The sequence below is a fragment of the Macaca mulatta genome, chromosome 11 (assembly GCF_049350105.2).
Source record: "Macaca mulatta isolate MMU2019108-1 chromosome 11, T2T-MMU8v2.0, whole genome shotgun sequence".
NCBI lineage: Eukaryota > Metazoa > Chordata > Mammalia > Primates > Cercopithecidae > Macaca > Macaca mulatta.
In genome coordinates this window covers 75,965,727-75,982,603 of record NC_133416.1, presented here as the reverse complement: position 1 = coordinate 75,982,603, position 16,877 = coordinate 75,965,727, and the positions used below count along the sequence as shown (strand labels likewise).

General features: G+C 40.8%; 1 protein-coding gene across 6 annotated transcripts in view; it reads left to right on the top strand.

Moving 5' to 3' along the window:
* The window catches only part of CPM (carboxypeptidase M), a 78,666-nt gene extending 70,843 nt beyond the window's left edge, over positions 1-7,823 (top strand). For all 6 annotated transcript variants that reach the window (XM_077954701.1, XM_077954705.1, XM_077954703.1 and 3 more), the window contains 2 exons: positions 3,167-3,315; positions 5,596-7,823. In XM_077954701.1, the coding sequence (XP_077810827.1) occupies positions 3,167-3,315; positions 5,596-5,838 (392 nt within the window). In that variant the 3' untranslated portion in view covers positions 5,839-7,823. The remainder of the gene's footprint in view (positions 1-3,166; positions 3,316-5,595) is intronic.
* Positions 7,824-16,877: the final 9,054 nt, after the last annotated feature.

The following is a 16,877-nucleotide window of genomic DNA, read 5'->3' as shown; positions in this document are numbered from 1 at the left end:
TACTCATCACTAGTACCCTGAATTCTATTTCATCCTTTTTTTTTTTTTTTTTTTTTTTTTGAGGCAGAGTCTCACTCTGTCGCCCAGGCTGGAGTGCAGTGGCAGGATCTCAGCTCACTGCAAGCTCCGCCTCCCGGGTTCACGCCATTCTCCTGCCTCAGCCTCCCGAGTAGCTGGGATTACAGGCACCCGCCACCTCGCCCGGCTAATTTTTTGTATTTTTAGTAGAGACGGGGTTTCACCGTGTTAGCCAGACTGGTCTTGATCTCCTGACCTTGTGATCCGCTTGCCTTGGCTTCCCAAAGTGTTGGGATTACAAGTGTGAGCCACCACGCCCGGCCTCTATTTCATCATTATATCCAATGTTAAAGAATGGTGTAATGTTAGCCGGGCACGGTGGCTCACGCCTGTAACCCCAGCACTTTGGGAGGCTGAAGTGGGCGGATCATTTGAGGTCTGGAGTTCAAGAGCCTGACCAACATGGAGAAACCCTGTCTCTACTAAAAATACAAAAAAGGCTGGGTGTGGTGACGCATGACTGTAATCCCAGCTACTTAGGAGGCTGAGGCAGGAGAATTCCTTGAACCTGGGAAGCGGAGGTTGCAGTGACCTGAGATCGCGCCATTGCAGCCTGGGCAACAAGAGCAAAACTCCATCTCAAAAACTCCATCTCAAAAAAAAAAAAAAAAAAAAAAAAAAAAAGGTGTAATGTCAATTTCAATGATAGCTTTGCTTCGTTTTTTATGCACTTGATTTTCTTCAGTTTGGTTGGTTTTGGCGAAGTCAACAAAAAATACAAAAGATGCCAACAGACACACCATCCAGCACAAGCAACCTTGCTGAAACGCATGGATTTTCTAAGTAGTAGGGAGACTGTAAACTAGCTCAGAGCCCTGAAGAAGGAAATAATATGCATAGCTTCTTCCCTCACATATTCCTGCTTTGTGGAACAAAGTTGAAGTAAGACTCCAGAAATTCATCTAATATATGCTTTTCCCCCCTGCATAGTTTTTCTTAATCCAAATAAGAGGAAAGGAAAGAAAGCCAGACCTGGTGGCTCACACCTATAATCCCAGCACTCCAGCACTTTGGGAGGCCAAGGTAGATCACATGAGCTCAGGAATTCAAGACTAGCCTGTGCAACATGGCGAAACCCCACTTCTACAAAAAAATACAAAAGTTAGCCAGGTGTGGTGGTGTGTGCTTGTAGTCCCAGCTAATTGGGAGGCTGAGGTGGGAGGACTGCTTGAGCCTGGGAAGTCAAGGCTGCAGTAAGCCCTGATCACACCACTGCACTCCAGCCTGGGTGGCAGAGCAAGACCCTGTCTGAAAAAAATAAGAAGAAGAAGAAGAAAGGAAAGAAAGAATTAATGTTTGTTGATCCTCCTGTTCTGTGTTACTTACATTTAATCTTCACAACCATCCTGGGTGGTGGTATATTATCCCCATTTCATAGGTGATAAAATTGAGGCTTGGGAATGTTTAGTGACTTGAGAACTAGAATTCAAATCAAAACCTGACTGGTTCTTTCTGTCATACCAAGCTATGATGATGGGTACACGCTATGCTTATCACATATCAAAGGACCTCCTAAGGGGGGCACAGTGTAAATAGCTCTTCAAAATAATGCCACTGAGGCTGGATGTGGTGCCTAACACCTGTAATCCCAGCACTTTGGGAAGCTTAGGCAGGTGGATTGCTTGAGCCCAGGAGTTCAAGACAAGCCTGGGCAACATGACGAAACCCCACCTCTACAAAAAATACATTAATTAATTAAATAAAACAGAATAATGCCACTGAAACCCAAGGAATAAATGCATAATCAGGTTACCAAATTATTACCAGTTTATGATTGGGTACTACCTAAAGATCAAAAGGATATGTCTCAAGCAGTAGGAATAAATATAAATGGAACTGTGTTTAAAAAAGAGGCCAAAGAGGAACACACGATGTGAAAATAGAAATTTACATCATTGTATAGAGAAAGGGAGAAGGAAACGTGGCATTTTCCTCCTCAGGAGGCAAAAAATGAAGAGTCAGGAATTAAATAGGAAAGAAAGTATAATAAAAGGCAACCTAGGTTAGATAGAAGTTTGTTTAAAGTTCAAGATAAATATTGTTTTGCTAAATGCCAACATTTTTTTTTTCATTTTAACCATTTCTGGGGGAAACTGTTATGTGTGCCTCATATTTTTCTGCCCTAATAAATAATTATTGAGCATAGCTGTTTCGGGAGAGTTCAAGGTCGCCTTACTATTGTAAGAGAACTTAGTTCGTTCTCATTTATGTTATTGGGGGCTTAGGCAGCTTCACCTTAAGGTAATACGATTTGACCCTGGAGTAAACAAACTAGACGTGAAATGTAGGATCTAAAATAAGAAAGGTCTTAAAATATAAATGGCCTTTTAAAAACCGTACTCCTGAAATTTTGAGAGGGGCTCTGGAGACTATCATGGGTTGACGGCTAGCTGGGCCACTTCGTTGGCTGTGTGAGCTTGAGGAGGTTATTTTAATAAGCCAGAGCCTTCGTTTTTTTCATCTGTAAAATCATGATAATAATTGATGACACAGAGCTGATACGAGAATTTAATGAGAAAATGCACATTTAGCAGTTAGTACAGAGCCTGGAATATACTAAGTGCTCAATAAATACTGGCTGCTGTTACTGGTCCATCGATTCTAGGCTTCCAAGAAGCCTTGGGATTATAATTTTGCTTCCCATGTAGTTTGACCACAAGACAAACCTATTGTTTTGTCCCTTGCGTAGGTAAATATTTTGTTGTAACTAATACATTGACACCGTTTTTATTTAGGATTTTATGGAATCCACCAATGGTTGTAATAGTTTGGTGATTGAGTAAATAACTTGGAAGTGACAGGAATGGATCTTAGGTTATCATCTGTGTTCTCTCACTGTGATAATACATGCTGATATAAATGGACTGTTCAACAACAAACAAATTTAAGCTATAAATCAAATTAGTAATTTTGACTATATTTTAAGTTACATCAAAAATAAGTTTTCTTTTCCCTCTCTAACACTTAATATTAACTCAAAACTGAGTTAGCTAATAAATATTGCATATATTGTTCTTAAATATTTACAAGAAATTTTTGTATGCCATAAAATATGGCATTAATATTTAATTTTATTTTTGTCTTGCAGGTGTAAAGGGTCAAGTTTTTGATCAGAATGGAAATCCATTACCCAATGTAATTGTGGAAGTCCAAGACAGAAAACATATCTGCCCCTATAGAACCAACAAATATGGAGAGTATTATCTCCTGCTCTTGCCTGGGTCCTATATAATAAATGTAAGTATGCAATGCTAGTTATTGTTATTAAAATATTATAGAACTCATAATACCTATTCACCCAGAAGGAATCCAAAATAAGTCTAGAAAGTTCAAAAGTAGAACCATCAAGACAGAAAGAAAGGATAGTGTCAGACTTGCAATTGGAGTGAGTGGAAGAGGTGGAAATTATAGGGAAAAAAATATAAAAATTCATATTTTTTCCCTGATGGCAATTATTTTTTTAAATAGAAGCCAAATCCTATTTCTTGTGATATCTTTCATGATTAAAATGTAACCTCATTAATAAAAAAGAATAAGCAATGTAGCAAAGGTAGTTTATAGTTTCCTGGAATACAATACAACACCCATTCCATTGGCATACACTTTCTACTATAAAAAATGAATTGGGAAAAGTTCCTTAAAATTAATTTTATAAGTGAAATCTGATCCACAAATTTTATCACTATATTCAGCAAATGATAGACATATTTTGCAGCCCTTTTTTCAACTGATGCAAGTAAAATTTCAGTTTTTAATTCCATAAAACACATATTTCTGAGTCATTTTATCCTAAGACAGGAAGGCCTGGACAAATCTGAGCCTGAGTGGATTTATGTGAAAGAACTAAATGAAGAAGTATTGATTTAGTTGGCCAGATTTTGCCTCTTTCTCTTTGATGTGACTTTCTCTGAGAAATCAAAGATTCTTCTACTTTGCTTAGTGGGTCTCATGCCAATGATAGCAGTCATTCTAGATAGAGCTAATCCTGGGAGAAGATAGTCATCTATTCTGTCGTGAAAACTGAGTTGGCATTTTATTATTTCATCTTGATGACATCATGGAAAAAACATGGTTTTTAGTTTATAAAATTCAGAATTCAGAGCCTCCCTGCTCCGTGGGTTCTCCCCAAGGTGCCTGGATGTGAGGCTTATCAATTGCTAATGCTTTTAGGAATTTCTACCCCTACTGAGAAAATGGACAGAGCTTGAAAAATCTCAACTCACTGTGAATCTTTGTCTAAAAAGGCCCTTTATTTTCCTCCTATTTACTGTGATATTTCTATTCTATTTAAAAATATGGTTTTCCTTGTAGTGAATCTAATTACTTGCATGCAACCTCATAAATAAGCCACACCTTTAGAATAAAGTTATGAATTGTTAATTTCCCATTAGTTAGGCTAACACAGTACACAATGACTGTAGGTTATTAGTTCTGGGACAAGATTTGAAGGTAAGACTCTGGACATTGAAATGAATGTGTAAAATACATACCAGTGAGTGGTTATGTAAATGTCATTCCCCATTTTTCCCTTCTCCACCATATATAATAAAAGCATTTCTCAGTAGACATTGCCTGTAGTTAGTTTAGCATTTGTCTTACTTGTCCTGATCATTTCCTCCACTAAAAAATAAAAACAAATAAATAAAAATGCCTAACCGAAGATTCAGGCTGATATGAACAAAACCAGGTAAAATCAGCCTAACTGAAGATTCGGGCTGATATGAACAAAACCAGGTAAAAATCAAAGCTTTTAAAGGAGGCTGGGTGTGGTGGCTCATGCCTGTAATCTCAGCACTTTGGGAGGCTGAGGCAGGTGGATCACCTGATGTCAGGAGTTCAAGACCAGCCTGGCCAATGTGGTGAAACCCCGTCTCTACTAAAAATACAAAAAATTACCTGGGCATGGTGCTGTGCACCTGTAATCCCAGCTACTTGGGAGGCTGAGGTAGGAGAATTGCTTGAACCTGGGAGGCAAAGGTTGCAGTGAGCCAAGATTAAGCCCCCGTACTCCAGGCTGGGTGACACAGTGAGACTCTATCTTAAAAAAAAAAAGAAAGAAAAGTTTTTAAAGGAAGCAATAGACTTGTAGATCAGCTGAAAAATTAGTAAGTTGAGAAAATAATTCTACTTGTAAATAATCTTGATACAAGGAGGATGTTAAATACACACTTGGGACAAAGGAAAACAGTTAACTCTTTACCTTTGTGCCCCATGAAAAGGATGGTGGCAGAAACATCTGCTGCTTCCTTCTCTTGACTTACATCGCCAGATAAGGTACCTGTCTGTCCTTATTGCATTTTGTAATTCTTGGCAACGGCATTCACAACACCAGTCTCTGTCAACAGGCATTGGATAACTCAGCCTGCAGGACCAAATCTGTTGCTGGCCCAGAGGTCTGGCAGATGGTTACATGCATTGCACAAAGGCTGCATTTTAGTGATGGATATCAGTGTTTTCAGTGTGGGCACCACGAAACATCTTAAGTCACTCATATAATTGTCTCTTGTTTCTTCTCAGGTTACAGTCCCTGGACATGATCCACACCTCACAAAGGTGATTATTCCAGAGAAATCACAGAACTTCAGTGCTCTTAAAAAGGATATTCTACTTCCATTCCAAGGGCAATTGGATTCTATCCCAGTATCAAATCCTTCATGCCCAATGATTCCTCTGTACATGAATTCGCCAAGCCACTCACCGGCAACAAAGCCTAGTCTGTTCTTATTTTTAGTGACTCTTTTGCACATATTCTTCAAATAAAGTAAAATGTGAAACTCAACCCACATCACCACCTGGAATCAGGGATTGCTCACTCCAGGTTACTGCAACCCCACTTCACTTTAGTGGGACCTTGACTGGAGAAACTCCACGATCTTCCTGAAGAAGAGAAATGGATGTTTCCAAATTCCATAGTAAGCAATATGTGGTGATAATGAAAGGAATGATTCAGTCTTGATGATGAATGGAACACACTTACCTAACAAGTACTGCTCATTTACACTCAAATTAATCTTGAAGTAGTCTTGAAATTTGTAAAAAAAACTTGAGAAGCAAAAAAGTGCCTGCAAAAAGAAGATCATTTCATATACAGAGAACCTGATGAATATAAGCAATGAAGATGAACATTTATTGATCTTCTACATACAAGATGTCACCATGAGGCCAGGTGCAGCGGCTCACGCCTTTAATCCCAGCACTTTGGGAGGCCAAGGTGGTCGGCTCACCCTGAGTCAGAAGTTCAAAACCAGCCTGACCAACATGGTGAAACCCCATCTCTACTAAATATTAGCAGGGCGTGGTGGCAGGCACCTGTAATCCCAGCCTCTCGGGAGGCTGAGACAGGAGAATCGCTTGAACCCTGGAGGCGGAGGTTGCAGAGCCAAGATAGCGCTACTGTACTCCAGCCTGGGCGACAGAGTGAGACTCTGTCTCAAACAAAACAAAACAAAAAAACACCTCACCATGAGTGCTATATGTGAAGAGATACTAAGTGCCATATATAATAAGTTCTCAGAGAAGGGAGAGATGATCATAGGACTGGGAATTGTTTTGCAAATGTTCTAGGAGACGTGAAAGAAAATACATAACCATGTCTCAGTGGCCCGAGAAAATACAGGCCCGAAGGGATAAGATTGTGTCTCTCTACAGAGCCTCAAAGCATACAGGTCAATTAAGTAAGCTCCTCTCCCTCCAGAGCCAAGTGTCCCTAGCTTTTGGCACCTGGATGCCACAGTCCTGTTAGGCTGATGACTCCAAAGGTGTAACTCTAGCCTCTTGCCTGAGCTTCAGGCTCACGTCCCACTGCCGACTGGACACATCCACCTGGATGTGACTCACAGGTACCTCAAATCCATCATGTGGAGCTCCTCATCCTGTTCCCCCTAGAGCTGCTCTTCCTGCTGCATTCTCTCTCTCAGTTACTAGGACCACCAAGCTAGGAACCTGGGAGTCATCCTTGATACTTTCTCTTCTTCCTTAATCCTGTGTATTCAGCAAGTAACTAAAAGTTGGTGTTGGCCGGGCACAGTGGCTCACGCCTGTAATCCCAGCACTTTGGGAGGCCAAGGCAGGTGGATCACTTGAGGTCAGGAGCTCAAGACCAGCCTGGCCAACATGGCCATCTCTGCTGAAAAAAAAAAAATACAAAAATTAGTCGCGTGTGGTGGCACATGCCTATAATCGCAGCTACTGGGGAGGCTGAGGCAGGAGAATCACTTGAACCCAGGAGGCAGAGGTCGCAGTGAGCCGGGATTGCGCCATTGTAGTCCAGCCTGGGCGAAGAAGCAAGACTCTGTCTCAAAAAACAAAAACAAAAAAAAAGATTGGTGTTAATTATAAATATGGACGAATTCTGCTCTCTGCTCTTCATGGTTGTCAACACTGCAAAGTTGAGACCTCGTATCTCACCCACACTGCTGCAACAGCTTTACTGGTGCCTTGCTCCCAGCCTTCTCCTCGGTCCATCCTCCACACAGCGCTGGGGAAGAGGAGCCACTGAAACAAAAGTCAGCAACTGGTTGTAGTTCATAAACACAGAGCTGTTTGTGTCCCCTGTATCTGGAATGCCATTATGACCCACTACGTTTTTTCTTTCCTACTCCCCTTAAAACTCAGTTCAGGTAGCAGCTCCACTAGGAAGCCTTGGCTGACCATAATCCCATTCAATTCCATTCCACCTCTTCACAGGCAGTCTGGGGTTAGGGACCCTTCCTCTTTGCTCCCCAAAATAAACTGGTTATCTCTACTATTGGATTTACAACATTGTATTTTAATCTTCTACTTCCATGTGTGCCTTCTCTAGTAGAATGTGAGCTTTTTGAGGCCAAGGTCTGTTTGAAAAATTCATTGTTATATCTTCAAAGCCTAGCACATAGTAGGTAATGAATGAATGAATGAATGAATGAATGAATGAATGAACAAGGGGTGCCAGGAGACTGCTACTCCCAGTCCTTCCCAGAAGCGGCCTAGGGCTTTGAGTCATTTTATGAAGCTAGGTCTTATGCATAGGCAATCTCCGGCTCACTGTGAACACTGACAGAAGACTGTTTTCATGTCTGTAATCAAGAATTCCAGATACATTCCTTTTACTGGACCTTGAATTGACCCTAAGGTTGGTAGTAAAGGTATTATGTTTCCTCTTAACAGCACTACAAACTACCTTTTATTATCAGAAAAAAATCTTACCATTAGGACTCAATTTGAAGTACTAATGCTTCTCAAGTTCTCCACTATGAGAGTTACCCGATATTAAACCATTACCTATAAGAATTAAGGGAGAAAGCAGTAAACAGAAAAGAAAAAAACAATAGCAACTCTGGTGAGCAGATTCCTTCCTTCCTTCCTTCCTTCCTTCCTTCTTTCCTTCCTCCCTCCCTCCCTCCCTCCTTCCTTTCCCTCTCCTCCCCTCCTGTTTCCCTTCCCTTCCCTTCCTTTTCTTCTCCTTTCCCTCTCCTCCCCTCCTTCTCCCCTCCCCTTCCCTCCCCTTCCCATCCTTTTTTCTCTTTTTTTTTACTTCATCCCCAGTGTCATAGTAATACAGGCCGATTTCTAGAAGTGCGGTGTATTACTCGTGGAAAGTGAGTTGCCTTGGTTCTTACTTTCAGTTGAAAGTTCTACGGGATCTAGAAATGAAACCATACTGGCAGGAGAGTGAGAACCACAAGGAATGAAGAACTACAGAAGCATTTAGGCCATTTCTATGCCAAGCTTATTCTACATGCACAAAATTATACATGTTAATATAAACAAAATTTGGAGGCTTCTTTAAACCATTTATGAAATCTGGTAACTTGTGCAGCAGCAATAGATAACCAAAAAAAAAAAAAAAAAACTCATAATCTGAATATCTTGATCATTTTTATTTAAAGAAGTAGTAATTTATTATATACTTGAAAGTACATAATATTGCAAAAATGACTTTGGTATATTACAAATAAAACTACATAAGATGAAACTTGATTTGCTGTCAAGACCCAAACAATTTTTCAACTGGGCATTGAATTTTAACTTTTCTAAGACAGCAATTTTTGAAGGGACACAAACTAAAATCTGAATTCGTTAATGAGCCTTAATGTAAATCTCTTGCTGAAATAACGTTTTTAAAAACAGAATTTAGTATCAGACTCAAAATCATTTAAAGACTAACAAAACACAATCATGGTATTCTGTGGTCAAACCAGGTACCCAAACCACCTCCCTGCCCAACACCTTTCCTGCTGTTTCCTTCCCTCTTGGGCTGGTGGTTATGCCCCTCCAGCTCTACGTTCAGCTATAATTCCTTTTATAGAGAAACCAACATGATACACACTTTCATGATGGGAGGAAAATGTGGGAGTGAAATGATATTTAGAAAGCAGCAGTCAGGCGTGGTGGCTCATGCCTGTAATCCCAGCACTTTGGGAGGCTGGGGCAGGCAGATCACTTGAGGTCAGGAGCTCGAGACCAGCCTGGCCAACATTGTGAAATGCCATCTCTACTAAAAAAAAAAAAAAAAATACAAAAGTTAGCCGGGCGTGGTGGCGGGCGCCTGTGATCCCAGCTACTCAGGAGGCTGAGGCAGGAGAAATTGCCTGAACCCAGAAGGTGGAGGTTGCAGTGAGCCAAGATCGCATCACTGTGCTGCACTCCAGCCTGAGTGACAGTGAGACTCCGTCTCAAAAAAATAAATAAATAAATAAAATAAAAAAAAGGAAAGGCAGAAGCCCTGGATTCAAACCCACTACACATTCAGTTTCCTTAGCCATAAAATGGAGACCCCACCCCACCCCGGCTGAACGGTGATTCTGACTGTTAGAAATAGCGGTAAGAGATGCTACATTTTTGGTGCTTGCTCAGGTTTAGGAAGGATAGTTAACACTCAGGTAATAACTATTTTGAAGGCAGAATAATATACCTTAAAGAGTACACCTACTCAAATGTTGGTAAATGTTGACATGACTGAATCTAAATGGCAAAGAGTATTTTAGAAAAACATTAAGTCCCTGCAGATAAATGCTTAATTTAATTACATTCAGACTTGAACTGTTGGATGTATTAGAAATGTTAAAAGCTTTTTCTCAACATTTCCAAAAGTCTTTCCAAGAAATCGGTGTTATGTTTTGTTCCAGAAGCAAATTTGCATTTGTGATCTGTTTCTACAAATGGTGTAAGTTAGCTCTATGTTTAGAAAGTAAAAATATCTGATGTTAGATTGGAAGTATCTCTTCCTGGGGAATCCAGAAAGGTAAGCATAGCATATTGTCTTACTGCAACAGATAAGTTGCTTATTGAGAACTCTGGTTGTTATTCTATATGGTAACAATATAGTTGATGTATATTTTATGATAGATCCTTTATATTTTCCTCATGACTTTGGAAGGGGGAAGGGGGAGAAAATTATGATGACCAGACTAGTGAAAGAGCATTGAAAGTCCACAGTACTGTATCTAAAGTAGAAGTTTGGGTTTGTTATAGACTTTATATCGACTAATAAGCAGATACTGTACAGTATTGCTCACCATTTTATCATACTTTTGCATATGAACTACTCCATAGCCTTTTATAGATGTTTTATAGCTGATTTTACCAGTTTTCCTGGTAACTTTTTTGTTTTCCTTTTTTTTTTTTTTTTTTTTTTTTTTTTTTTTTTTTTGAGATGGAGTCTTGCGCTATCGCCCAGGCTGGAGTGCAGTGGCACGATCTCGGCTCACTGCAGCCTCTGCCTCCCAGGTTCAAGCAATTCTCCTGCCTCAGTCTCCCAAGTAGCTGGGACTACAGGCATCCACCACCACACCCACTAATTTTCTGTATTTTTAGTAGAGACAGGGTTTCACCGTGTTAGCCAGGATGGTCTCGATCTCCTGACCTCATGATCTGCCTGCCTCTGCCTGGGCCTCCCAAAGTGGGCCTCCCAAAGTGCTGGGATTACAGGCGTGAGCCCCTGTAATCTTTCTTTAATACTATAACTAAGAATTTATTAAAATGCACAAATTGTCTAAGACTGTAAAGTTTATTGGGGAGAGGCCACGACTACCTCTGAATTTAGTAAATTTAAAATATTTCTGATTCGCAATAAAGAACTAATATTCATATAAATAATATATGCTTTTTTCCCATTATGTTACCTGAAAATAAGTACTTATACAAGTATAACAAAGTCCACTAAAAATAACTGATTACCACCAAATAAAGCTTGGGAAAGACCAAATTTAATGACCTTTTATGAGGGAATAATATTGCAACAACTCTTCAAAGTCCAGATAGTTCTTCCAGAACATGTTATATATATTATATATAACACATTCCAAATTAATTTGTGTTGTGGGGCAGTGTGTTCTATGGACAAGATGATGGATGGAAAGTATGCCTTCAGGTCAGAAAAAATATTTGAAAATTCACAATTTATATTAATGTAATAAAGAATCTGAGAAATGCAGAAAAGAAATGGATTTCCCAAACATGCTAAGCTATGGGACCATTTCCTTAAATAATACAGCCTCATACCATCCCTTGGACTAACATACCTATATTTCCAAACACATTTTGGGAAATACTGATATATAGAGAAGTCTTTTGTTCTGAATAACAAATTTTATTGATTTCCAGGTGCTTTTGAAATACGGAGAATAGTGGTAAACAAAGAATTAAGTCCTAACCCCTGCTAATACCGATTTAGTCATAGGACAGAGGATGGGCCCAAGTTTACATCTGCTTTTTGAAACACGCTCAACAAATAATAGTTTAAATGAGACATTGCTGAGTAGGAAATGGCTAAATTACAGGTACCAATTTTTAAAAAGTGATAAATATCTCAATTTAGAAAATAAGCAGGAAATAGTTTCTCTGTTTTCAAGAGGATTCATTACATAGAAACCCCTTAAGCAGAAGTTCCCTGGTATATTTTAGCTAGATTTCAATATTTAAATTTGCAGCTTTTTTTTTTTTTTTTGCAATGGAGTCTCACTCTGTTGCCCAGGCTGGAGTGCAGTGGTGGGATTTCGGCTCACTGCAACCTCTGCATCCCAGGTTCAAGTAATTCTCATGCCTCAGCCTCTCGAGCAGCAGGAATTAACAGGCACGCACCATGACACCTGACTAATTTTTGCATTTTTAGTAAAGACAGGGTTGCACCATGTTGCCCAGGTTGGTCTTGAACTCCTGGCCTCAAGTGATCCGCCCACCTCAGCCTCCCAAAGTGCTGGGATTACAGGTGTGAGCCACCACTCCTGGCTAAGGGTTTTTTGTTTGCTGTTTGACAACTGAGAATAGAACTATTATTTCTCTCCTCTCTCGGAGTGGTCTCTCAGCGCTGTTAAGAGTCTACCGAATGTACTGATTCACACCTGTAATCCCAGCACTTTGGGAGGCTGAGGCGAGGGGATCACCTGAGGTCAGCAGTTTGAGACCAGCCTGGCCAACATGGTAAAACCCCGTCTCTACTGAAAATACAAAAATTTGCCAGGCATGGTGGTTCATGCCTGTAATCCCAGCACTTTGGGAGGTCAAGGCAGGCGGATCAGGAGGTCAGGAGTTCAAGGCTAGCATGGTGAAACCCTGTTTCTACTAAAAATACAAAAAATGAGCCACACATGGTGGCATGCACCCATAATTCCAGCTACCGGGAGGCTGAGGCAGGAGAATCATTTGACCTTGGGAGGCAGAGTTTGCAGTGAGTGGAGATAGTGCCACTGCACTCCAACCTGGAGTGAGAGATTGTCTCCAAAAAAAAAAAAAAAAAAAAAAAAAAAAAAAAAAAAACGGCCAGGCGCAGTGGCTTACTCCTGTAATCCCAGCACAGCACTCTGGGAGGCCAAAGCGGGTGAGTCACCTGAGGTCAGGAGTTCGAGACCAGCCTGGCCAACATGGTGAAACCCTGTCTCTACTAAAAATACAAAAATTAGCCAGGTGTGGTAGTGGACCCCTGTAATCCCAGCTACTCCAGAGGCTGAGGCAGGAGAATCACTTGAACCCAGGGGGTGGAGGTTGCAATGAGCTGAGATCACGCCATTTCACTCTAGCCTGGGCGACAGAGCAAAACTCCATCTCAAAAAAAAAAAAAAAAAAAAAAAGTCTACCATTAGTGGACACCTTTAGTCTTCCAACAAGATACTTCCACCTCCCACCTTGTAGTTAAAAAATGCTTAACTTTGGGCTGGGTGCGGTGGCTCATGCCTGTAATCCCAGCACTTTGGGAGGCAGAGCGGATCACGAGGTCAGGAGTTCGAGACCAGCCTGCCCAATATAGTGAAACCCTGACTCTATTAAGAATACAAAAATTAGCTGAGCGTCGTGGCAGGCGCCTGAATTTCCAGCTACTCGGGAGGCTGAGGCAGGAGAACTGCTTGAACCCAGGAGGCAGAGGTTGCAGTGAGCTGAGATTGCCCCACTACACTCCAGCCTGGGCAACAGAATGAGACTTCGTCCCAAAAAAAAAAAAAAAAAAAAAAAAAAAAGCAAGCTTAACTTTGAAGAGATTTGGTCTTCTCATACGCCTCCTATAAAAAGAAACAAAATAAATGTGAGAAAAGGTAGAAAAGGCCTTTGTCATAGGGAGCAATTTTTTCTATAAAGGTTTTTCAGCAAGACCCTCTCTCTTAAAAAAAGAGTTGTTACAATTCTGACACCATAGCAACTTTTAAAGACCACTGTTTTCTTAGAATGTTTCTTTTTTTCCATTTATTGCACAAACAATAATTTGGGGGGGACTTTAAAAAATCATAATCAGGCCAGGCACAGTGGCTCAATGCCTGTAATCCCAGCACTTTGGGAGGCCGAGGCGGGTGGACCACATGAAGTCAGGAGTTCAAGATCAGCCTGGCCAACATGGCGAAACCCCATCTCTACTAAAAATGACAAAATTAGCTGAAATATCACAGCTACTTGGGAGGCTAAAGCAGGAGAATCGCTTGAACCCAAGAGGTGGAGGTTGCAGTGAGCCAATATTATGCCATTGCACTCCAGCCTGGGCAACAGAGCGAGACTCTGTCTCAAAAAAACAAACAAAAAAAATCACAATCAGTAAAATTAATGTTTAATGAACATAGTGTTATTTATTTTCTATTTTTTTAGAGACAAGTCGCCCTCTGTCTCCCAAGCAGAGCGTAGTGGTGCAATCATAGCTCATTGTAACATGGGACTCCTGGGTTCAAGTGATCCTCCCACCTCAGTCTCTCAAGTAGCTAGGACTATGGGTGCATGCCACCACAATTTTTTGGATGCAGGGCGTCATTATGTTGCCCAGGCTGACCTCAAACTACTGGCCTCAAGTGATCCTCCCTCCTTGGCATCCCAAAGTGTTGAGATTACAGGTGTGAGTCACCAAGTCTGGCCCAGGATGTTACTTTAAAATTGTCTTTTCATCTTCTAAATCAATAAGAACTTCATAGTTGCTTTCAATGCCAATCAACATCCTTTACTACTGTATACACAATGTATTTATTTGACATTTGAAAGGAGATACAAAAGGATGTTACAACCTGCTATGGCAAGAAGTTACAAAGGAACATATTGGTATGAACAGAATACCTCAGAGTTGAGTGTATAAAAAAGGCTTAATTCACCAGATGCAGTGGCTCACACCTGTAATCTCAGCATTTTGGGAGGTCAACATAGGAGGATTGCTTGAGCCCAGGAGTTCAAGACCAGCCTGGGAAACATAGCGAGACTCTGTCTCTAAAAAAAATACATATATATATGCATCAGCCAGGCGTGGTAACAACAGGCCTGTGTTCCCAGTTACTCAGGAGGCTGCAGTGAATCATGTTTGTGCCACTGTACTCCGGCCTGGGCGATAGAATGAGACCCTGTCTCAGCAAAAAACAAACAAAAAACTTCAAGGTGGGAGTAGGGGTTAATTCAAGGCTACCTAAGCTGGATTTGGGGTGATTATGGTCAAAAATGGATGCAAACAGAATATTAAACTGCCATTCATTAAAAGTGCTTACTACCTGCCAGACCCCGTACTAGGCTCTATATATTTACTGTCTCTAAGGTCACTCGGTAAGTAAATACCAGATCTGTGACTTTTAACTTCCCACTACAATAAGCTTATGAACGTCGTTGAAGCAAAAATGGTTTGAGAAGTGAAAATCAAGCACCTGTTTCATGGTGTTCTAAAAGTCTAAAATAATCCAGTAGAACATCAGAGATAAAACCAAAAAGCAAGGTTTCCCCCCAATATTTAAATCAGGAAAGCAACATGATGATATCTGTAAACTATAACTGAACCAAAAATAGGACCAAACGTAGTGAAATCCATTTGGGGAGATATTACTGTGATCTTGAAAGAAGGCCTCCTTAATACAGGACAATGGGCTGGGGAGGTGTGAACCAAAAATAGACATATGCAAAAGCTCTAAAATTTAACCCTGAGAAATAAATGAAATTCACCTAGAACATAATGGTAGTGGAATACATTTAAAGGTGAAATTTTGGGCTTGGCGTGGTGGCTCACGCCTGTAATCTCAGGACTTTGGGAAGCCAAGATGGGCAGACCACATGACCCCAGGAGTTTGAGACCAGCCTAGGCAACATGGTGAAACTGTCTCTACAAAAAATACAAAAATTAGGCCGGGTGCGGTGGCTCACACCTGTAATCCCAGTACTTTGGGAGGCCGAGGCGGACAGATCATGAGGTCAGGAGTTTGAGACCAGCCTGGCCAACATGCTGAAACCCCATCTCTACTAAAAATACAAAAAAAAAATTAGTTGGGTGTGGTGGTGGGCACCTGTAATTCCAGCTACTCAGGAGGCTGAGGCAGAATTGCTTGAACCTGGGCGGTGGAGGTTGCAATGAGCCGAGATTGCGCCACTGCACTCCAGTCTGGGTGAAAGAGCAAGACTCTGTCTCAGGACCAGTGGCGGCGGGCAGGAGGTGATTAGCTGGACCTGGTGTCTTGCAGCTATGGTCCCAGCTACTTGGAAGGCTGAGGTGGGAGGACTGAGCCCAGGAGGTGGAGGCTATAGTGAGTCATGTTTGCAGCACTGCATTCCAGCCTGGGTGACAGAGCAAGACCCCGTCTCAAAACAAAACAAACAAAAGGTGAAATTTTGGAATTAGGAAAGATGCTATTTTTATAAATTGGCTTTAAGTTGTTGGCTGGACATTTAAGTTGTAGCATTCTGAAGGCAGTAGAGATGTGGGACTGTAGGATTGAAACAGGTGAGAGGAAAATGCCTATCGATTTTTTAAAAGTCTTTAAAGGAGAGCTTTAAAGGAAAGCAATACGAATTGAAGTATGTTTCAGGACACTCCTCTCCTAAAGACAATCAATTATGGTTTTTATTCAAAATACTATTACTCTAATGTTAAATATTTGAGTATAGCGATCATTTCAGATGCATTATGAATAAGTTAACTGAACACGCCTCCCATCTGCTTGCTTTACGGTTGTTTTATTTTATGTTGCCTTTCATTAGCTCATTTTATAATCTGTTACTTCTGAACACCTTCCACGTGCTGGTGCTTTCAGATATCTATCTCAAAGTATTATTTGTAAATGTCAAAAATTCCCTATTATATATAATTGAAAGCTGGCTACATGGTAGACAATATGATCACAAACTTTTAAACAACTTAAGCTGAAGGAATACTTTTTTGTAAGTATCAAATCAAAATGTAATTCAGCATCCAACCATAAAGTGCAACTACAAACTTTTCACAATGCCATTCACAACTTGTGGTTACCATCATAAGCCTGCAGACCTACACACTAATTATCTTTAAAACCCTTATTAGGCTAGGCACGGTGGTTCACGCCTGTAATCCCAACACTTTGGGGGGCCAAGGTGGGCAGATCACTTTAGGTCAGGAGTTCGAGACC